The 23933-nt window shown below is 37.1% G+C and overlaps 1 protein-coding gene across 1 annotated transcript in view; it reads right to left on the bottom strand.

Moving 5' to 3' along the window:
- The window catches only part of GPC5 (glypican 5), a 575796-nt gene that overhangs the window by 466521 nt on the left and 85342 nt on the right, over positions 1-23933 (bottom strand). Inside the window, exons 3-4 of the mRNA XM_062487799.1 lie at positions 22094-22788; positions 4172-4305 (exon numbers count right to left, since the gene is read on the bottom strand). Of these exons, the coding sequence (XP_062343783.1) occupies positions 4172-4305; positions 22094-22788 (829 nt within the window). The remainder of the gene's footprint in view (positions 1-4171; positions 4306-22093; positions 22789-23933) is intronic.

Here is a 23933-nt window from a genome sequence, read left to right as displayed (position 1 = left end):
TTACAAAGTTGGTACTCCCACTGGTCAAATTAAAAAAACAAACAAACAAACAAACAAACAAAAAAACCACTACTTTAAATATGCTCTAGAACAGGAACTATTTTCTTTCGACCATGAATTTTCTTGCATTGTAGTAATACAGTGTGCAATGCTATAGTTGGACAAATGGACAAAAAATGCTCCAAAAAAAACCAAAAAGCATAGCAAATTAAAAACAGGTGCATATGAGTAAGTCTTCTGTTTTTCAAAAGTGCTGACAAGAAGTCCTCTACATATATTTGCAAATACTACAAAAATATTTTTGAAGTTATGCAGCAACTCAAGATTTAGTTAAAATGGGTTTAAGACACAGATGTTAAGTATTTAGTAAAGATTTAAATAACTGTCTGAAGGACTGCATCAGTCCTACCATGTTCTGTGCTGACAGATTATAAATTATGCAGTATTACTTTAAATAATTTTCAAAATGCCCAGAGGTAATTATAAAGTTTTGTATTTAATTCAAAACAAATTAATTACTTTTTAGTTGGTATGTTCTTAACTGAATTGTGATATTTAATATAAACTGTTTGTTTATGAATTGAAAATCTCTTCCTGGGAGACCTTTTCCTACTGGGAAAAATAAAAATACTTACTCACTGTGGAATGGAACATGACACATTACTGAGTTATCTATGACCTGCAGGCACACAGAAAAGCCCCACCAAATGCTGTACTTATTGCTCTGTAACCTAGCAAGCTCCACTTTGTGTTAACTTCTTTCATAGTGTCTGGAGTTGTGAAAAAATGCCAGAAATAGTATATATATATGCCTATATTTATTCACCATAGGACTAAAATGCTACAGGGAATTTAATTGTTCAGTATTGTTTACTTCAAATTAAAACAGATAAAACATCAGTGATTTATACAGTCACTCATTTAAAAACCCATACATTATTTCATATAATAGGGCAAATATTTTACACAAACTACAGTGATTTTGATTTATATGTCTATTAAATGTGATGTGAGTGCCCTACTAATTCTAAAACTGCAGATCTGAAAAATTCCATGCAGGGTCAATTTTGACTACGCATCATATAATTGCCTATGTGCATTAGGTTTTAAATATGATTAATTCACACTCTCCTAGCCACGAATAGTCAAATCTTTTATTTCTCCACACCCAAAATTGAATCCAGTGTGCACAGCGGGTTTGTAATTTCCCTCCAAATGCCATTGAGTGGATTGATTTTGATTTTATCTATACTTTATGTTTACATTCTGGGTGAAAAATAGTGTTTAGAGTCCTCTCGAAGTGAACAGTTGAATTTCTTCTGAGGAAGAAATAAAAATAAAATAAATATAGCTGTCATAATATCTTGTCACAAACTGCATTCTAACAAAAAGGTCATTCAGTTTATTAATAAATACATCCTGAGGCAAAGCTAAATTTAATAGAGAAGTAATAACTGATTTCAGCCCTCGTTGATGTCTGACCAAAGTAGTTAGAAGGGCAAATGGTCTGAATGTCAATTTTCACATGATCATCCTCTAGACTAGATAGCATGTAATTATAAGCAGCTGAGCACAAATGTGCAATTACAGTCAGTGGAAGCTGAAGATACTTTTTATCTGTTTATTCAGAAATGTTCTTTTATTTATTTATTTATTTATTTTATTATTTCATCCTCTGCACTAGAAGCTGTCTGCAGTATGAAGTTCTGGAGAAAAAAGCATTACATACTTTAAAGTTTGTATGCTGCTATTGAAGGGTTTGCTTAGATTTTTTAAAATTCATCTAAAATTTCTTGGCATCAAAAGAATGGAGAAATTCATTTTTCTTCTTGTACCAAATAGTACCAGAAAATACCAGCTTAGGTCCAATGGTAAAAATGATTCAGGAGAAGTCCAGGAAGCAGCAGCCCAAAATGTATTTTAAAATGTAAATTTTCATCTGGACATGCATTCAGAAAACAGAAATAACACAGGAGGTAAATAAGGTGGAGTTAGAGAAGAACATTTCCTTAAGAGCATGCTGGCTGCAAGGACTTGCTGAAGTCACACTTTCAGGTGAGGTTCTTACAGTTGCTATGGGAATATAAAGTGAAATGTAAAGTGATTGTGACTAATAAGGAATGAGGTGATCCAGGAGGTAGCAAATGCAGATATCAGATAGGAAAATAAATTTAAACCTGCATCAGTGGATTTCAAACTTTCGTTCCCTTCCCCTCTGTGGTGCATGAAACATCTCCAGAATCTCAGGCAGGCGAGAGGGAAGGGAAGGGAAGGGAAGGGAAGGGAAGGGAAGGGAAGGGAAGGGAAGGGAAGGGAAGGGAAGGGAAGGGAAGGGAAGGGAAGGGAAGGGAAGGGAAGGGAAGGGAAGGGAAGGGAAGGGAAGGGAAGGGAAGGGAAGGGAAGGGAAGGGAAGGGAAGGGAAGGGAAGGGAAGGGAAGGGAAGGGAAGGGAAGGGAAGGGAAGGGAAGGGAAGGGAAGGGAAGGGAAGGGGAAACAATGTTGCTTTGTGTTGCCCACTGCCTCTCATGCCCCTCAAGATCTCTGAGGTGATCTCCCTGAAGGCAATCAATCCAATGTTCTGTGCTTTGAAACATGGAAAAGTCCTGGGAGATTAAGTGAGATTTTAGAATATGGGCATTGTGTTTACAGAGTGTTAGCAATCAGAAAACATCAAGAAATTTCTTAGCTACGTGTAACTGAGAAACATGCACCCATGTAATGGGTATTCCCTGAAAAACTTCTGTGCTGACTAAAGCAAACTTCTATTTTTAGTATCTTTCTGTTACCACAATGTTTTCAAAACCCTGTATTTATATTTTGTATTGGGTTTTTTCTCCACCATTTAGTAACTGAAGGTCCTTACACTGAGAAGAATGGTTTGCCTTTCAAGCTCAGAGGCACTTTTTCTTCTCTAGACATCAGGAGTGAGCAATTATTCCCTGCAATTCTCTCACTTCTGCTTCCTTCTGCACTACAAAGTGAAATAAGAGGAAATAGAGGACAAAGAAAACTTATCTTTATTTTAGCAAATGCTATGAGAGAAATGAAATTTCTGATTTTAACTTTGCACTTAATTTTCATAATGAAGCTTTTAATCTTAACTGCAACACTCAATGCCTTACAGTGCTATTGCTACTTACGGTCATCAAAAACCTGATTAACTTGTCTAAATATAGATTGGCCTTTGAGATTCCTTCAGCTACCTAAGGTATCTGCAGAAATCTGGAAGGCATCACAGAATCACAGAATCTGCTGATTTGGAAGGGACTTAGAAGAATCTTGGAGTCCAGCTCTTAGCCCTGCACAGGACCATCCTCAAGAGTCTCACCATGTACATCAGAGTATGTTCTAAATACTTTTCCAACTGTCAGGCCTGAACGCTATGATACAACTTATGGCACACCTCCATCCTTCTCAGCAGGAGCAGATCAGTTGGGAAACCCCAGGGCATCTTTGAGTGGCACTGGATGCTTGCCACTATGGCAATTGGATGCTTGCCAATATGGGCAGCTAAAATGACTTCTCCTTTCCACAGACTGTAATGGCAGCTCAAACACCTAATTCATAGTCACACAAAGTTCACCCTGCAAGGCTGAACCAGGTTTAAATGTAATTTCCAAGTGTCTGCAGTCACTTCAATTCACTATATACCAGCAAAAGAGCCAGAGAAAAAAGATCAGCAGATCTTGTTAGAACAACGTTTTCAAGATTTAGTACCAAATGCTTAGCTGTCTCTTTTTTTACAGCAGAAAGGTATGTAAGAAAAGCCATTCATTTCTTTATTTCTTATCAGTTTGTACAAATAGTTTTCTGTAAAAAGCTACAGTCATTCTTTGTCAGACTTAATAATGCCTGCTGATATGTAAAGTTTAATGTAATTTTAAAAATTACATATAGAGCTAACACTCATTTTCTATCAATGTTAGATACCCTCCAAAATACTTTAAACCACACCAAATGACTGTGGTCTTATGTCCATTACTTCTGAAAACAAATCTAGTCATGATAGTACTCTTTCCAAAATGTAACAGACAATGTTGCTAAAATGTTTCATTCTTTGGAGACTCTATTCTCCAGGAGTGCATGCCACAGCATTGAGCATAATCTATTCTGTTGTAAAATTAATGGCTTACTTTATTCTTTCTTTCTGGCTGTAAAATTAATGCCTTACTTTCTTCTGCTGGCGAGTGTTTCTTCACTGTCTCTGGAGAACATCTTCAACCCTTGATTATCTTTGCTCTGATCAAAGGAGCAACCTGGAGAGTGTTTAGGCTTTCTTACAGGAGGACCACATATCTTATTCACCTAAAAGGAAAAAAAGCCACAAGAAGAAGGAAAGAACACATGTAAGAAACAATTGTTATGTATCTCTCAATTCAGTTTCACTACATTTTAGCAAGAAAGACTGAAAAAGCATATGAAAAGCATAACTAATTATCATACTGTGTAATACATAATGAAGGAAGCAAACAAATAATTAGCAATTTTATAGTAGAAAAAACAGTAAAAACGTTCATTTTTAAGAGATACCAAGTATATAGGAAAGTCACCATGTATTTTATTGATTGTGGGGTTTTTTTCCATAAGGAAGTGTATTTTTATGTAGATAGTGTCAGTAACCTCAGAGAATATGATGTGCTGTGAACAGCAGCATATTTCCATTTTTTCTGTAATGTATCCCCATCATATTTTTAATACACATTGAACTTTGTTCTTCTTTCAGGGTTGATGAATTATTATGGCATATTCAGCCTAGTTACACAAAGTAAAAGTGAACAGTTAGCATGGTGGAAACTTGCATTACAACACTGAAAGACGTTAAGGTAATGACCCAATATGTAAGTTTAATGAAATTGGACCACAGATGTTGAAAATATCAAGGAATTTTATGTCTGGCTTTCTGATCTAGAAGTCAATAGATAAAAATTCACATGAAGTCTCATTTTCCTCTTTGTAAAATATGATACTGGGAATTTTGTATGACATAGGACATCAATTCGCATTCATAGCTCATTACTCTTCCCAGTCATTGAATAAAAATAATCAGGAATATATATATTTATTAAATAAGAGATAGTTATGCTTGTAATCAGATCTGACAAGACATATTAAGCAAACTGAACAGCATGCATTTGTGTAAGCTAGCACTGGTGGAAAAGTAATACTGTGATGATTTATGAAAGCTTGGTAGTCCATAGGTAGTCAGCTTTTAGAGAGAAAAAGGGAGAGAGGAGTTCAAGGTGGCCTCTAAGGCAGGCATCCGATTATGAAACAGACACATATTCAAAATTCTGCCATGTGAAGGAAGGAGTGTGTATTCTACACAATGAATATTATTGTTTTCTATTGCATTTTATATACCCACATGTAAGAATAGAGACAGCAAATAAATCTCATTTTCAAGTTATCATCATGCATTAAAGAGAGAAGTGCAAATCTTATGGACCATCTTTCCAACTACAAACTCCTGTAGAGCTAGGTAAGAAATACACTTAAAATTTAAAATAGAACAAACACATCTAATTTTAACAAGCTTGTTGTCATGCATCTTGTATGTCATGATAATGAAAGACTCATTGAACATACTTCCTTAGGCCAGTGAAAAGAAGAAAGAATCAGCATTATTGCTACGTAAGAACTAGTGTTCATCATACAATTTGAAATTGAAGGTAAAGTTGAAAGCGAGTGGTCCTTTTAGGCTGTCACGACACAGGCGGCCACGTTATAGTTCAGACCCCCTACAAATGACATGCATGAATTTACCTGCAAGACAAGTATCTCTGGACATATGACTAATGTCCTTTGAGTGATTACACTTTGAACATCACTTCAGGCATTTATCTCACTGTTTCTTCAGTGAGAGGCAGTGTCTCCTTGCACAGCATCTTACTACACTCCTTCTTGTCCTCAAATTCAGTTTCAAACTTCTCTCACACTTGTTCCCCCCATTACTTCTTAAGCACACATTAAAGCACATTCCACCAGCTCAACTGTACTCCCCATTTTCCCTCCTTGTAAGACTCTACACTTTTTCAATGATTCATGCATCCTTATGCAAGTTTGCTTCTTCAGTGCCGGTCTCTGTAGCAGCATATCCCATCAGGCACTCTATGTCAATATAATGGAGATACACCAGAGACACAAAACGTTTCCATCATTTTACTTGTCTCACTTTTATCACATTCTTTTACGGTCACTGATGTGACACAGGAAGCATTATGCTTATGATCAGCTTTTATGACAAAGCAACTGATTGTTCGATTTGCCTCAGTTCCAGCTTCCCATATACTCTTCAGCTACTCTTTGTCTTAACAAAAATAAGAATAAGGGTTTAACAGAGAGTGAAAGTTAAGATCCTGATGTTTGGGAAGGAGGCTCTGTCTCATGACAGGCCTGGGTCAGATGTGTAGGGTGTTGTAGGTCCCAGGTGCCCTGCACATTACTGAACAAGGTACCTTTGCTGTCCAGGCACTCGCAGAGCCTGACTGCAGGGTGAGAGCCTGTGGGGAGAGGAGAAACAGGGCGGAGATGACTTGCTAGCAAATGCAGTCCCTGAGAAGATGACTAGAAGTCCTTCAGGTCAAGGGGAAAAAAAAGGAAGACAGAAATAAATAAATTGGCTTCACCTATAGTAAACTGAAAAAATCTCATGTACATCCACCTTCACTAGGAAAATAAGAGAATCCACAGCTATATCCATGTTTCTTGAATTTACAATAAAGTCTCATTATATTTTGCCCTGACTAAAATGAACAAAAAACCAAAATCAATAATTTTTACAGTCATAATGCCTTGGAATATGGATGATGCTTGTTTTATATGTGCTTTACGTAAACAGTTGTTTCAAAATACTGTCTTACAGCCTTTATCTGGTCTCTTTGAGTCAATGTCCAATGGCATTTGCAATAGTAGGAAATTTGCATTCACTGATACATGTAAATACAAACCTTAGTTTCAAATACAAGATCTTTCTTGGAAATTAACCTTGAGTAAACTTTATATATAAAAAAATAACATTAAAAACCAGTAATTATCTGAAATGTCTTTTTAAGAACTGATTTTTTTTCCCAGTGTTGTAAAATTCTGAAAATTCTAAAAAAAAGCACCTGCACAGCACCACTGCCATTCTCACAAAGATATGCCTGACAGTAATCAAACTGCTGAGAACTCAGTTCTGTTAATGAGAGCAGCAGCTCAAAATTCAGTCTTTAGCAGTCACTTACTTATTCACACACAGTTTCTGAAGGATGAGCTACTTCAGCATTTACAATGGTGATGTCAGCTTCTCTGTTACCTTTCTCATATCTGTGATATTTAAACTTCTGCAACCACTGGCTTTGTGTGGCACTGGTTCTTTTTCTGTGTTTGGCACACCATGCTCATATTGCTCACCCAGCTGAACCCAGCCTGGGGTTTTCTAACTGTTCAGTAGTGCCTGTCACTTTTATGTCATTAACTTTATGTGCATGACAAATTTACTTTTGCCTCCCTCACTAGCCCAGTCCTCATTATCACCTGGTTTCTGCAGTAAACTTGAGCATAGGAAAACATCATGTACTCTTGTCTTGCTTTCAGGTGCCTGTTCTGTCTCTGAGCCAAATAATTTGTAACTCAAATATGTCAGTATTTAATTTCCCAGTACAAGGCTGATGACAGTCAAAAAAACAGATAAATACAGTTTCCATAATAATGTCTGCTTTATATTTATTTTTTTAATGCATGCTTTATATGTGCAGGAAGAAGTACATGTGGTAAGCGTAACTCCACCTAGTTGTGTTTCTTGTGTTTTCTGAAGGACTAAAACTATATCCATTAGCTACATTGTTTCTTAATTGTTAGTCTTTGGACTGCAAAATTAACCTTCCAATTGAAAATCATTCAGTGCTATTATTGCCAGTCTTGAGAGACTGGAATCATACTTTGAGAGAAGAACAATGCTCTCACTACCCTACTAAACTAATAAATTATCATTTCGCAGCAATATCTGATCAGAACGTATTTTTACTATCTTCCAGTTTCACTGGAATGGGATTTCCTCTAAATGCTTCCACAAACTGAGAATTTTTCCTGGCTTCAAAAGCAAAAACAGTGTAAAATGATCCTCAAACAGGATGAAAAATAAAAAAAGGAAAATAAAAAATCATCAGAAAAATAATGCAGTGAGATACATCTCACTGAATTTCAGGAAGAATTAAACACAAAATTTTAAAACAGGCAAGCCTCAGCAACTTGCTAGGACTTTTTTTTTTTTATTTTTTTGAAATGTTCTTAAATACCACACAATATTTAAGGGCATAAAAAGAAACCTCAGAAAATTATAAAAATCCTGATTTTCACAGTTCAGACAAGTCTATTGTCATTGCAGTCAGCATGCTGCTATTACGCACAATTTGTATGCCACAGTATGATGACTGAGTTAATTAAAAGCTCTTGTAATAACCATGCAGTTAAATTGCAATTAGTGCCACACGTGAACTTTATGGCAGTTTGATTTTGCTTGGTGCGATTCCTTAGAACATCTACTTGTGATCACTCACAGTTTGGAAAACTGGAGCATTATAAACCTTTGTATTTAAACAAGACTGCACAATGATGGGAACATCATATCAATAATGGTCAGACACCGTCCTCTAAGTTCAGACACTCAGTATGAGAAATGTATCACATTCTTTGTTTTGGTTTTGGTTTTGGTTTGAGCCTTTTGCTCTTTTTCCCCATTATACAAATGGCTCTTTCTGACTTCAGCACCTCTACTGAAATTATTATACAACAAATGACTGAATAAAAATTGCGCAGTCCTATGATGCACTTCAAACTAGATTTACCGAGAATCAGTAGACTCAAGTTTTAAATGGACTCGTGGCACACTGATGCCTTGCAGGTCTGTGAGACTGGATCAACCTAGTTAACACCTGACACATTCTCCATTTACAGGAAATTCTAGAGATATATACATACATGTATCAAAAACTTACAGTGCTTGCTAAACTTACCAAAAATAAAACCATGAAAGAGTTTAAGGAGCTCTAAATAAAGGAAAGGGAAGGTTTTAGATACCCAGCTAGATCTGAGTAAAAAACCCAAAGGTTTTGTACCCAGAGTGGTATCTTCTCTCCTGTTCCTCAATGCACAGCACAGTCTAACACAGACTAGCTGTGCCATAATCTGATTTTATTTAATTCATGTTTTAGTTAGTGATCAATCTGGTGGCTTTCAGTTCTAGCTGTCAGATCACAAACCTGCCACATGCCTTACAGTTAAATCCCCTCAAACACCTGTGAGCAAACAGACAGCTGAAATATAATAACCCTAAACCAAAGCTAGAATGAAATATCAGGCTGGTTGGAAATACATTTGTTATAAATAAAATTGTAGTTAATTTTATTTTCCTTTACAGAAATACACAAGGAATACTTTCCTCAAGAAAAAGAAAGATTTTTGATGAGTTGCCAGCATTTCCAGCACCATATTATTAATCAAAAATACCAAAGACTTTGATCAAGGAAAACAATGCATTAAACTGTTAGTTTCCCTGGTTTGTTCTACTTCAGCTAAACCACGAGAGGGAGCATCAGCATTTCAGTATTCCCAAGCACTTCACCAGCCTTCTATAGTTTGTTTTTTGGGTTTTTTTTTTGGGGGGGGGGGGGGGGGGGAGGACGTGTCTGTTTGTTTGTTTTGTTTGTTTTGTTTTGGGTTTGTTTACTTGTTTGTTTTCTTTTGTTTTGTTTTTTGCTCGGAACAGTTGCCCGTTTAATCTCCAACTTCTGTTTCAAAGAAAAATGCATTTTGATATATGAGAGGGTACACATGGCATGGGAGATTAAAGTATTCCCTATCGAGACAAAATCCAAGGTTTTGAAAATAAGGAGAGCAAGCATGAGGTAATAAATATCTGCTTTTCCTTCAGAACAGGAAAAATGTTAATATGCAATTGATAATGTGAGGAGAGACCGGTGGAATACCACCGGGAGTGCAACCCAGGAAAACCATGAAAAAATACTTTTTTTAATACTTTGTATTATTTTCTTTGCTTTCTTTCCAAATGTTGTCTTCTTTATCTGTGACTACTTGACTCTAACAATATACCTCAGAGAAATAAGCAAGTTCTGGAGTTAGTGGCAAATTACAAGATTCATACCTACGCTTAAACATTTTACAGAATCTGCAGAAGTCCATGACAAGTGAAGAGGAAAACATTGTGAACAAAAGCCTAAAGAATTATAGAGTAAAGATGACACATAGAATAATGCCTGCTCAAATTACTAAACAATTTAGAATCCCCTGCAAGATAAATCTTAAATAGACTTGCCAGGTAATGATATTCTCCAAGAAATTTTATTCAAAACTGAAATTGAAATTTCAAGTGATACACAAAAATGTGCAGCTATAATTTTTAAAGAGAGAGAGAGCTGGAAGTGGTTTCAAGCTCAAAAAGGACAAATCCAATTCAAAGAAAAGTTGTGAAATATAAGAGTTTATCTCACACCCAACCAGGTGGCATTGTGGAAAAATAAATGTAAACTGCATATGTACAGAATGCACACCCACCAGCAAGGCAGTAGTAGCCTCCTCAGGAAAATAAAAAAAAAAAAAAAAAAAAAAGAAAGGATTACATTTTGGAAATAAAAAAAAGCAAGTTTTCTGTGATATATAAATTGAAGTACAACTTGGAGATACGGAACAAATAATAACACCTGGTTTGGCACTACGCATCACCACTGCCATAGGGAAATGCCCCATCCCTGGAAGTATTCAAGGCCAGGCTGGATGGGACCTTGAACATCTGGTCTGGTGGAAAGAGTCCCTGTCCATGGCAGCGGGGTGGAACTAGATGATCTTTAAAGTCCCTTGCAATGCAAACCATTCTGTGCATCTACAAAATCTTAAGTCAAGACCAAGGAAAGACACAAAAATGCAAAGAGTTTGCAAACCAGCTTTTTATAATCAGAATTTTTTTTATATAGCTTTGTAAAAGACTGCTGTTCAAGCTGCTGGATTCTAATAGTCATAACTGAAACTCATATTCTCCTTCTCCTACTACATTTATTAAAATCAGTAATCCTGTCCAAGTTCTTGAGACTGTCCCCATATCTTATCAATATTTCATTATCTCTGCTTTCCTTCATAATTTTGCATGTTGGAAATTGCAAAACGAAATCTAAGAGCCCATCAAATATGAGCTACTTAAAATACTTTTAATTTGTGTCTTCTGGTCTTTAATTACTTAAATTGTAAATGGTTTTAATTCTGCTGCTCCATTCATGAGGGACTAACACTCAGCAAGTCTGGCAGTAAAAAAAAGATTTTCCTCCTGAATGGAGCTGGGAGGGAAGGAAATGATTTTTTTTTTTTTTTTTTTTTTTACTTTAAATGACTTCATGTCAGGGGAAATCCGAATGTTCTCAGCCAAGTTACCCTGCAGCCAGAACACAGCACTGCCAGTTCAAACTCTTCAAAGGCAGTTCAACAAAAACTGCTTCTTATGAGAGGCTGCCAGCTCTCCCGATCCAAGTCTGCTTCAGTGGATGCCAAGGTGTTTCATTTATGTTCAGTGAAAACACTCTGTGGTTCTCCTCCAAAAAGAAATTATACAAAACCAGCAGTAGCCCTTCCAAAGATCAACTGCTTGTGTGTAGTTTGACTGATTTATTTATTCTTTCTTGTGGCTCAAATATATTTTATTACTCCTTATTTCTGTGTCCCCAGAAAATAAAGCTCTGACACAGAGGGCTAATATTGTGCTGTCTTGTAGGACACAAGCAGAATCGTTCTTTAAATCTAGGTCTAAGACTATCCAAGGTAACCTGTGTAAACCAAAAGAAATTCAGTACATGTCTGATTGTGTGAATGGAAGCAGAGTTGGGGCTCTATAACATTTATCAGGCACATACCTCACTTAAAACAAAACATATATTTCAATTTATAACACATAAAGAATTAGTGAAAACAAACCAAACTGGCTGCATCAGCATATCTGCACAACATGTTTACACTTTGTTGCAGGCTGAAATTTATGTTTCAAAATTGTGAAGAGCAGAGCAGTTTTGTTAGCAAAATTCTGCAACAAAAGTATGTAAATTAATAAAATCATGTCCACTTAAATTACCAGTCATAATGCATTATTTCATTTAGCATTAGACACTGTCAATAACTCTTTCTATAACTAGAGGGTCACCTTTTCATAATAAGAATAAAAAATGTCAGAAACAAAAAAGGAGGGAAAACCCACTGTCTAGTTAGTATGTCAGAGAACTTACTGCAGCTTACAAGATCAATGTTTCTGCCTCCTGTATCTGTATAAGTGTTTCAGTGCCTCCTCACTCTCTTCTTTGAACCTGGGCAAACCAGTTTTCTTTGAAGATCCTTTGTGATGTGTAAGTCATGTAACTTATTCATACATGCTCATATAATTTCAGGGACCAAAAACAGTCCAAAATGCTCATTTGCTTCAAAATCTCTGGATTTGCCCTCAAAAAAGTTTTTAATTGCAAAGGGCTGGTAGTGATTTAAAGGGCAACCAAGATACCAAAAGTCTGCTCAGCTCAGTACCTCTCTCTTTGTGAAGTTAGTTTTTCACAATGAAAAACAAAGAACAGAGAAAAACATAGCTTACAGAAAGGATTGTCAGTGTTCTTTGCACTTGTTCATGCCTTCTTATCCAGCTTTGGGGAAGGAGTGAAAAGTCTCCTTCCCTCTCCTTTTGCAAATATGAAGAATCAGATTGCAGTGTTTTCAGTCTCTTAGAGAATCTTCCTCACCTTAGTCCAAGTGGCCAGTAGGCACATTGAGACAAACTTGTCATTGTGCCAAGGCAGAGTTAGATACCTCCCACATCGCCTGAACCCAGACCATGATGGCAGCCCAGACTGCTTCCTCCACATTTTCCAGACCTCTGAGTCCCCATGCAGTCAATGGAAAGAGAAAAGCCATTTCAGATCTGTGCATTTTGCCCAAATTTTGCCTAATCTTCTGTTATTGAAAAAAGATTAAAAAGGGATGATATATTAAAAAGATCCTACACTTTCCTGACAGAACATATTTCAATCTTAAAAAAAGAAATGCAGCAAAATTGAACCATTTAACAGAAGTTTCAAGTAATTTCAAATTGTGAAGCGGGTTCATTCAAAACACATTAAATACCAATGCATAATGCATGCCATGATATATTTCTACATGATTTACTTGGCAGTCTACATTGAACAGATCTCATGCAAACCTGCAATACTCAGCACTGCTTGCCAAAGCCATGAGTGTGAGTTGATAACTGGGGTGGGTTAGACTCAGCTAAGAGCCAAAGACCCACCCAGCTGCTCTCTCACTCCCCCTCCTCTGTGGAATAAGGGGAGAGAAAGAAGAAGAAAAAGCTTCTGGGTCAAGATTAAGACAAGGATCACTCACCAATTAATGTCATGACCAAAACAGCCTCAGACTGGGGAAGACTAATTAATATACTGCAAATTAAAAAGAGATTGCGACAGTGGGAAAAAGTTCAGACTAGAAACACCTTCTTCCTATCTTCCTTCCTCTCAATGTAAATCTCATTCCTTCATTTCCAGCTGTCCTGTTGCCCCTCAGTGCCCCAGGTACTGCAGGGGGCTTGGGGACTGGGGATTGCTGTCAGTCCATAACACTCTGCCAGTGCAACTGCAGCCCATACAAGTAACTCCACTGTAGGAGACACGGGAGGAATCTGGCAATTCGGCAAATGAATTTTAAAAAAGCACTTTTGAGAAAAGCGTGAGACGTGAACTTGACATTGGATTTGAAAGTCTCACCAAAGATGAGAAATATGTCCTCTGCCATTTCCATAAATAAAATGAAAACTGAAAAAAAGAAGAGGAATAGAAAAGGATGTACCTTGAAAGTGCTACCAGAAGCTGACATACCATATATTTAAATTCTGAGAAGCTGAGAAACATAGCAACTGATTTTGTTTAGATAGTCATGGTTTCATGTTCTGCTATTATGTTTAAAAGGTTCTTGATGGAAACAAGTGCTTCCAGTGTTTGCCACACATCTCCCAGTGTATAATAAACCTTAAAATAAAAGACAAACAGGATATTATCAAGTGTGTGTCCAAAGGTGTGTACATATTTTGTCTTTCCAGTTTGCATTTGAGTTCAATGCCTGGGTGTATTGAAAGAGCAGATCATAACCCTTACACCCATTTTTCCACAATGTGCACATAACTATGGATGTATTATTGCCTCTGCCAATATTGTGTGCAAGATTTCAATCCCTGCTTCCATACATTAGAAAAAAGTAGAACAATTGCACTGTAAAAGGACACCAGGTTTGAGGATAATCCAGCAACATGAGGCATACAACTGCCATTCCAACACACAAAATGCTGAGTTGTGATTGCCACGATTTTTATATTAAATGTTGCAGCAGATATCTTCTTGTTACTGGATAAACACTGATTTCAGTCACAAAAAAAAAAAAAGAAAAAAACCAAACCAAAAAAACATAGGTACTTGTAGTAATATATAGTGTGTGGTATAAATGCCAGAAATAAGCGTAATACTTCAGACCTTAGTAAATCCAAGCTACTTAAATATATAGAAAGGAAGGATCAAACAAAGAAAGATGGGAAGAGCTGTCCAATTGCTATGTTCAGGTAGGAATAAAACCTACTATTAAATGGAAACAACTTTTCATTAGTTAGAAACAAACCATAAACACTTTGTGATTTCCACTTTGTTTTCAAAGTTCTCCATTCTCTTTTCTGATGAACAAAACCTAGCTTAACTTCAGAAGAAAACTTTTTGATGGACACAAGGAGCTTGATGAAACAATGGGGAAATGAAATACAACACTAGAAGAATCTGAATATGATGGAGGTCATGACTGCAATAGACTTACTCATTTACATAAAAAAGATGACAGATGTATAAAAAATATGCCATGCTGTATCACATAAGCAGTACAGTTTTGCACAGCTATGGCTGGATGCATATCTGAATGGAGAGAAAGAGAAGGTGATGATCTTCAACTCTGTGTTAGCTGAAGCAGGAATCTTCTTTTTGAACACAACTGCATCAGACTTTAAATCCAATTACTGTTCAGCAGTTTTCACAAAACAGTTTCTATCGATCTGGTGAAATAATTTAAATTTATCAATATATCAAGTAATTTAAATTCAGCAAAGTTATGATGGCACAGTCATATGCCAAAAGCTTCAGGCAGAATTCCACAATTTTATTCCAAAATCTACTTTGCTGAAAATGATAGGGGTTTGGTGTTTTTTTTGGTCTTTTTTTTTAAGTATGAAAGAATTTAATGGCAAGTGGTTCACTTGGGGGTTGTCTTTTACAAATTGGTAATGGGAAGACACACTTGCTGAAAGTTAGAGGAGTACATGACTGAGTTCAGATAGATTCTTTGGTGACTGGAACAATATAATCAATTTTCCCACAATGTCAAATTTAGGTAGTATCTGTGCAATCTCTAAACCAAAGCTCATTTTCCCTCCATAGCTTATCACCAATATCTCCACTTCTCTTGAGAAAAAAAGTACTACACTTGACATACTTGGCTACCACTTGCTTTGAGAACCTCGAGGCTATCACCCCATTAGTCTCAAATTTTATCATCCTGTTGTGAGCAATTTTATCCTTAAAATATCTATCATGCTTAGAGACTAAGGAGCAATTATTTATTAATTATTTATTAATTATTTTATAATAATTAATTATTAATTATTAGTTAATTATTAATTATTTAATGAAAAGAGGTTATGATCCTGCCCTGTCCATGTTGCTTGTATGCAGGACCTATCCCACCACAGCTACTGAGCAAAAGACAGTTGGCTCCTCATTAAGAATATTCCCCTGATGCACCCACCTTCTAAACCATTTCACATAATCAGATTTATTTAGGAGGGATTTTCTGAGGTCATTTAATCCAACATCCCTATTAAATCAGGGTCAGATACAGCTGATTGTCCAGGTTCATGTCCAGTTTGGTTTCGAATATTTCCAAAAATGGAAACTCCAAAACCTCTCTGGACAACCCATTACATGCAATGTCATGGGGTTTGGTTTCTTCCCACTGCCTCTTGCCCAGTCTGTGAGCAAGGTTGAAAACAGGTTTGCTTTTTTCCTCTTCAGTGGCTCATACCATATATACACTTGGATAAGATTCCCCCTGAGCCTCTTCTTCTCCAGGCTCAGCAGCCCCATCTCTCTCAGCCTCTCCATATATGGAGTCTCATATTCATCTTTGTGGCTGGACTCACTTTAGTCACTCTGTAACTCTCATACTGGGCAGCCCAGAAGTGGAGAGAGCAGCTCAGATGCAGTCTCAGCAGTGCTGAGAAGGTATGGATCACCTCCCTCAAAGTGCTGGCAGCACTTTTCCTGATGAAGCCCAGGAGGGTGTTGACCTTCTTTACTGTGCAGGTGCATTTCTCATGTTCAACTTGGGGTCCTCCAGGGGTCTCACACCCTTTCTTCCAAAGCTGCTTCCTGGTCAGTCAGCCTCCAGAAGCTGTTGATCCATAGAGTTATTCCTCCCCAGGTACAAGACTCTTAATTTCCTTCTGTTGAACTTCATCAGATTCCCCTCAGGTCAATTCTTTACCCTGCCAAGGCTCCTCTGAATGGCACAAGCACTTGGTGTATCAGCTGCTCCTCCCAGTTTTGTACTGTCCTGAAAACTTGCTGAAGGGTAAACTGTTCCATCATCCCATCTATTAATGAAAACATTTAAGAGTATCTGTCCCAGTATCAACCCCTGGGGATCAGAGCTCTAATGACTTGCCTCCAGCTGTACTTTGTGCTACTGATGACAATCCTTTGGGACCAGCCACCCACCATTTTTTCAGTCTTCCTCACCGTGCATTTTGGCAGTTTATATTTATGGATGTTCTAGGAAACAATCTCAAAGACTTTGGTAAAGTTGAGGTAGACATCATCCATTGCTCTACCCATATCCTATCAATCCGCCTGTCCCATTACGGGTGTCAAGTAGGTTAACCATTACTCCCAATTAACTTTTTCTCCATTTGTTTGGAGTATAGTCTCCAGGATTAGCTACTCCATCACCTTTCCAGGGATGGAAGTAAGGATAACTGACTTGTATTTTCCTGTATCATCCCTCTTACTCTCTTTGAAGACATCACTTTATTATAGCAAATCTGGCTGTTTATAGCTAGTCAATTCCAGCAAAAATAACCAGGAAGAAAAAATAAAGCTCTAAATAAAGCCTGTTAAATTCTTCTTTCTGCTAGAATTCTGTGCCACAAGAAAGATCCTGCTTTCTTTCTAGTATTAGACAGATGATTAAAAAAAAAAACAAGACAAAAGTATCTCAGAATATAATTATGCTTATTTTTTAGAAGACAGATAATTTAGATATTCTTTCAGGATTAGACTGAGATGAAAGTACTTGAGAGCTTCCACAGTTCTGATATTTTTGGTGTCTCCAACTGTTTGGAAATCTCTTAGAACACAGTGAAGACATAGTGATTTTGAAAATCCCATTCTGAATTTTTGTTGGCTTACATTATATATATAAAAGCACATACAAGAATTTTACCAAACCTGTAGCACAGATTCCTCACTCTGAAAATAAGGAAATGCCAGAAACTGTTTGATTTTTTGTTTAAATGTTGTGTTTCTGTTTCCCCCATTTTTATATGCATACGTATCTTTCAGTATCATGGTCACATACCTCATTTTCCTTCAGATCCCCAAATCATCAGTGCTCAGAATAGACAATGACCAACTAATCAATATTCTTTTTCATCTCTTTTATTCAATATTAAACTCAGACGTCATTGATCCTTTGGGAATCAAGAACAAAACTAGTACGCAAAGTTTGCAGGGAAGATTTAACTCTAAAGCTATTGCTTTTTATCTTCTTTTTCTCTTCTGCCAGAGTTGGGATTGAATGCATGAGAGATGGAATTTTGTGTTTGGACTCAGTTGTTTATTAATTCTTATCTATGTTACAGTGAGTGCTACAGCACTTCTTGTGAACCAGCTAAAATGGCGAAATGTATCTTGCTTGTTACAAGGTCTTTTAAGGCTAAACAGTCCAATTAAAAACTAACACCTAACTTATTTTTACTTTCGACCAAATAACCAAATCCCCGGGACCCACAGTGCAGTATTTTTTATCCAATCACAAAAGTAGCACTTATACCCATGAAGAAGGTGAAGAAGAAAGAAAACCTCCACCCTAAAACCTCATCTTGCTTTATACCTGTTACTATGCTCTAAAATCCCAAATTCCAAATCCTTCACCATTTTTGATATTACATACTTCTATTCGAACTACACACCAGTGATTCTAGCTCTATAATTCAATTTTGGAAGCCTTCTCCAAGGCCTCAGGTCAAAAGCAGTGTTCTTCTGGGGGTCAGTGCCTGACAGAACAGAAAGTTCAAAACTCCCAATTTCCAGGGTTCCAACATAAAGCCTTGTGAATTTTAGCTTTCCCTTATCTCCTTTTCCTTTCCCCTTTTCCTTCATCTTTTGTTATCAGACCCATTTCCCCCCCTCTCAAGTCCTCTGTTCCTCTCCAGTGAACCTCTCATTTGCAGGTTACCCAATGCACGGCAGCACAAGTCCTCAAACAGCAAAACAAAACTCTGGCTAAGAGCACAGACACTCCCTCAACCAGCTTGACTTTCAGCTGCCAGGGCAGCATGCACCAAGGCAAAGGGATGGGAACAGAGAGCTGAGAATGGTCCTCAGATGGTCCTGGAGCAGGACTTGGGCAATCCAGGGTGAGACTGGCTTAAACTGCTGTGGAATCACACTATAAGTGACACAGGAGGCTGCTCTTCCATGGCCTGGGCCTGTGACATTATTCCATACATAAGGGGAGTGGAAAAATGCTCTTATACCGGGGACAGTAGGCTCCATCCACACCAAAACATTGCAAATATTGCTAAAATCTCTCCTTGCCCTACTGTTTTAACATTGACACTGGCTTTGACAACAGAATGGGGGTGACATGAAACAATTTATTGTAACTTGTAAACAAATTTCCATGGGTTTTTTTGTTTGCTTGGTTTTTGGCTTGTTGTGGTGCTTTGGTTTGGGGTTTTTTCACATGTATGTAAGGCTTAAATGTGTTGTAAAGTTCTTATGTATTCATCAGGCTATACAGTGCCCTCCACAGGGATTTCCTTGGCTATACACAAGCTCAGAGACCAGCATGTGGCAACTCGGGCCGAGCACAAAAGAAGTACAGGATGAGTGTACAAAGTGCTCTGTAACAATGGGCACTATTAATTGTTATCCAGTGTGTAAGAACTACAAACCATCTTCTTCAGATTATCCTAATAATGCATGCTGTTCTTGTTTTGTATGGTGCAGCTTTCTTAAATCTCTATTACACTGTATCTGCATGAGCATTCACACAGATGTTTGCTAAAAAATTTCTGTTCCAGTTAAAAAGCATAGGGTACACTATGCACTGAACAATATAAGGACATACATAGACTTCAAGAACAGAAGTGACTGACAATATGTAGGTGTGGAGATACATAAATCTGTGAATAGTTGCACAACCCACACATCTCCACTAGATTCTGCAGAATAGCATCAAATAATGCACAGGTATCGAGATGATGAACAGGTGCTGCATTTATTTGTCAGTCAGCAGAGCTGTGGGAGGCAGGAATAAAAGCTGATTTTGAAACAATAAGAGGAAAGGGAAAGACAAATTTCAGATGGAAACAGCGTGCCTCTGCTCTGCTGACCCAAGCAGGAAAGGGAGCAATCTGTAAATTACTAGAAAAAAAAGAGCTTTGTAAAAGGAAGCCATGCTATATAGGCATTAGCGTTCTTTCCACACCACACAGAGCTTAAAGCATGAATACACATCAGATGTAAGTACTCCTGCAAAGTGTTAGAAAAAAATCCTTTAACTACGGTTATTTACACAAGTATAGCCATGAATGAATGAAAAGACCATACAACTACATCTATCATTAAGGATACTCTATATTCTCACATTAGCACTTGCATAACTATTCAGATACTTCCAAACATTTATTTTTTTCTCTGTTCACTTCTTTAAAACTCACAAAATGTAATAAAATTCTCTTTTAAAATGGCAGAGACTGCTGTGTGCCTAAACAAACCATTATTTGCTTGCTCATAATGATCTTTTCCCTGTCTGTTAGAATCACTGATGCATTAATTGCTTATCAAAACCTGAAACAGTTCATGAGTCACTCTGAAGATAAAATAAATATTAATGAGCCAATTTCAATGAAATTCATGTCCCAAAGATGAAAGACTGTATTTATTACATGTCAGAATTAAGTCTTGATACCCAATAAGTTGGAAAATATGAAATATACTGACTAGATCACCACTTTTCAAGGGATCATTGCATTATAGTCTTATTTGACCAAATTAGTGATCAAAGACAGAAAGGATTGGTCAATTATTACAGAGAAATTAGGTGAAAGAGATATCTAGATCTGGTGCAGTTAAAGTCAAAAATGAAGTATGTGGGATTTGAAGCTGGGATATGCTTCTATATCAGATTAATTTAACAGAACATTAGTAAACACGTGATCTTTGAACAAACATGTTTGCCACAAATATCATTACATAAGAAATTTTATTACTCCTTACATTGAATGAAGGACAGGGAGAAGGAAGGCATGGAGTTTTCAGGACTATCAAAATAAAGCACTTTATTTCAGATCAATATGTAATTTTCATTAAGCAAAAACACTAAGTGGAGGGCTCCTCATCCATTTAATTTTTTACTAAAATTCAGTGAAATATACTATTATGGTATGTAAAAACTTTCATTTTGAAAACCTGAGTGTACTGAGTGATTTTTAAGTCTGAGCCAATGACAATTCACTGTTGAAAATCCAAGTCTAAAACTTTTCAAATTAAATTACACAGGATGAAGTAGGAAACACAAGTCCTTCCCTTGAACTTTTACTTGCTTTTTCTACCTTGTTCCTGAAAATGGTAGGCAAAGAACATCCCACAGAACTCAAAGAAGCAAGGTTAGGGTATTTCCCTAAAAGGCAATTGTACATCTGAAATAACCTGGGAATTAGAGAGACACCAGTGAGCCACTTTTGACTCAAACTGTTAGTGAAAAACCCTTTCTCCAAAAAAAATTACAGCTTTTCTCAAGGAAATTGAGCACCAGGATATTATGGCTCATTAAGCCAGCTGGTATAAAGCAGATGAAGTGGGAAATTTTTAGAAATGAATGCTGTTATTCACCGATTACAGCAGGATGAAGAACCCATTTTATCAGACTCTAGGTCTGAGTAAGAAATGAAGAAAACTCTATTTACTATATTAGACCAAGTTGTTTATTGTGAGAGGTCAGCTGCTTACCAGAAGACACTGCTTTAACTTCAGCTAATGATGTATTGAGGCAGTCCTAGAAGTACTCCTGCACCTCAGCTGATGTCACAGATGTCACTTTAGTTTTACAGTACACCTCTTTAGGGTGTACTATAAAACTAAAGGCATTTCCCCAAACCAAGCTATCCGATCCAGCACTTCATACTGAATACACCACTGTCAGTGAAGTCTTCATGTAAGAATACAGAGAAAAATTGTGGATTAAATACAATACTAGAAAAATTCAGATTTTGGTACTTACCTTCAAAAATTAGCATGCATACTAGCTTTTTTCCCTAAAGGGAAGGTAAATAATGTCCACTTTCCATAGCAGTATCCTAAAATTCTTCACTTCACACATTCACAGTTGACAGAGTTCTCACACTACTTTTTTTTTCTCTTAAGTGTAAGGAAGGACTTATTTCATATTACAAATGAACTGTGCTTCTTCCTCTGAAACATGCAAAATTATGGAAATAATACATGCAAAGTCATAGGTTCTTTAAGGCAGGCCGCTGGTATCTAAAATAAGGATTGTTTACATTTATCATAATGTGCACATAAGATAACAACCAAACAATTTTCTTATGTTCATGAAAAGTATTTTTTGTGCTCCCAGAAATTGCTTAGTCAAATAAAGCTGAATGTGCTCCTCATTATAAAAATGGTCAAACAAATAACAGCTATCAGTGATATTTTTCCTATTGTCATGTTTGCTCCAAGTGTAGATAAAACCGGCATCTTACCTGCTCGGATAATTCTGGCCCGTTGATCCGAGCCTGCACCAGAGCGTCACGAACAAGGGAATGGAAGTTCAGCAGCACGTGCTCAATGCCGTGTGCTCTGCTCAGGGCTCCAGAGAGCTCCTCCAGGGACTGGATATACCCCTGCCAGTGGAGATCAACTTCTGCTACATCAGCCAGGCAGCCTCGGATGATGTTGAGGCAGTAGCCCATGCAGGGCTTGCTCAGCGTCAGCCCCTGGCAGTGTGGGCAGTACTGCATTCTCAGCAAAGCTCTGCTGCAGTCTTTGGAGAAGTGCAGGTGATCTGTTGTATTGATCACTTCAATCCCCAAATTCAGAGCCTGCAAGAAAGTCCGGCTGAGTAAGAGTGATCTTCCCATTTGTTCTATGGCCATATTGGGAATGCTGCCAAAGGGCCTGATGTCTCTTCTCGCCACTCGGAGGCACTCCGCATATTCCAGTGAAATGTCAGTGGGACCAGGGTTAATCACATGGTTGTAGACTACTGGAAACAGGGTGTCAAAAAATCTATTCACTAATTCCTCTGTGCTGATGTCTGTGCCAAATAAGAAGAGTCCAACATCTGTGAAAAACTCCTGCACATGCACAGTAGCTTCAGCAGCCATGGTCCTATACGCATTGCAGAAAAGTGTGCTTGTGTAATTCTCAGCCAGTCTGATAAGCATTTCAAAGGTTTCTGCAATAAATCAATAAATCAATCATTATTTTTAAGGTTTTAAAAAAATAAGAAATTAGATTAAGAACATAAACAGTTACATTAGGACAACCTACATATATCCCAAATGAATTTTTGCATTAGAAGTTTTGAGAAGATAAACTACAACTGCCTTTTCTACATAGGGAAGCACCTTACGAGTAATGATACAACACAGTTAATAATCTATGTTTTCTTTGCAGGTTACATTAAACACAACCTAAAAATTATAACAGAAAATAATTGTAGGCTGAGTTATTAAGTTATAAAATACAGCAAAGTCCTGTTCTATCTGTCTATGTATATAAACACATTAGCTCTCTCATCTCACAACTCATTCTGCAAGTTGCACTGAAGAGCTGAATGCTCTCACCCATTCTCCAAATCATTCCTCTTACCATCCTAAATGGATAGGCAAAAGTTAATAAAGTAATATTAAACAATATAAACAACCTTTCAATACAATTAAAACTTAACTCTTAAAGATCAGTTTCTATTTAGTGTCTTCCAGAGGAAGCAGATGTTCCAAACACACATGAGACCATGATTTTAAACAGTGCTGTTTGGTCTGGCAATTGGTATGTTCAAGAACTGTTTTCCTCAGGAAGTGATGTATAACCCTCAATAAGCTTCAAGACCTGCATAATGAATAAAGCCTGAATGAACAAACTTGCATTTCACGTTTTAGCTGGTAATCCTTAAATACACTGAGTAGTGTTTAATAAAGCAGTGTAAGTATATTGGAAAAAATTCCTTTCCTGACTTGATCTATGATTTGCAAGTAAGAAAAAAATGTCAGTTTTCAAAACAGAAAAAGAGTATTTGCATTGAGGAATTACGTAGATCTGCCGGAGAAGATTTAAGGAAGGCAATGAAGAAATACATGGATCAAAAAGAAACTTAGCTTAGAGCTGAGAGTAGAAACACAGAAAGGCACATCACAAATATTAACCTGTTTTTATACACTGAATGGCTGAAACTCAACAACCTTTATTTCAAGTTTTAAAAGATTTTGGAGGTAACTCCAACAAAAATGTGGATGATCATGGCTTAATGCCATGGGAAGACCTTGCAGTAGGGGCGAGTAAAAAATTACCCCCAGAATCCTCCAGTTCCCATATGTTGAT

This window comes from Cinclus cinclus, chromosome 2 (assembly GCF_963662255.1).
Source record: "Cinclus cinclus chromosome 2, bCinCin1.1, whole genome shotgun sequence".
Lineage (NCBI taxonomy): Eukaryota > Metazoa > Chordata > Aves > Passeriformes > Cinclidae > Cinclus > Cinclus cinclus.
This window is presented reverse-complemented; position numbering and strand designations above follow the sequence as displayed.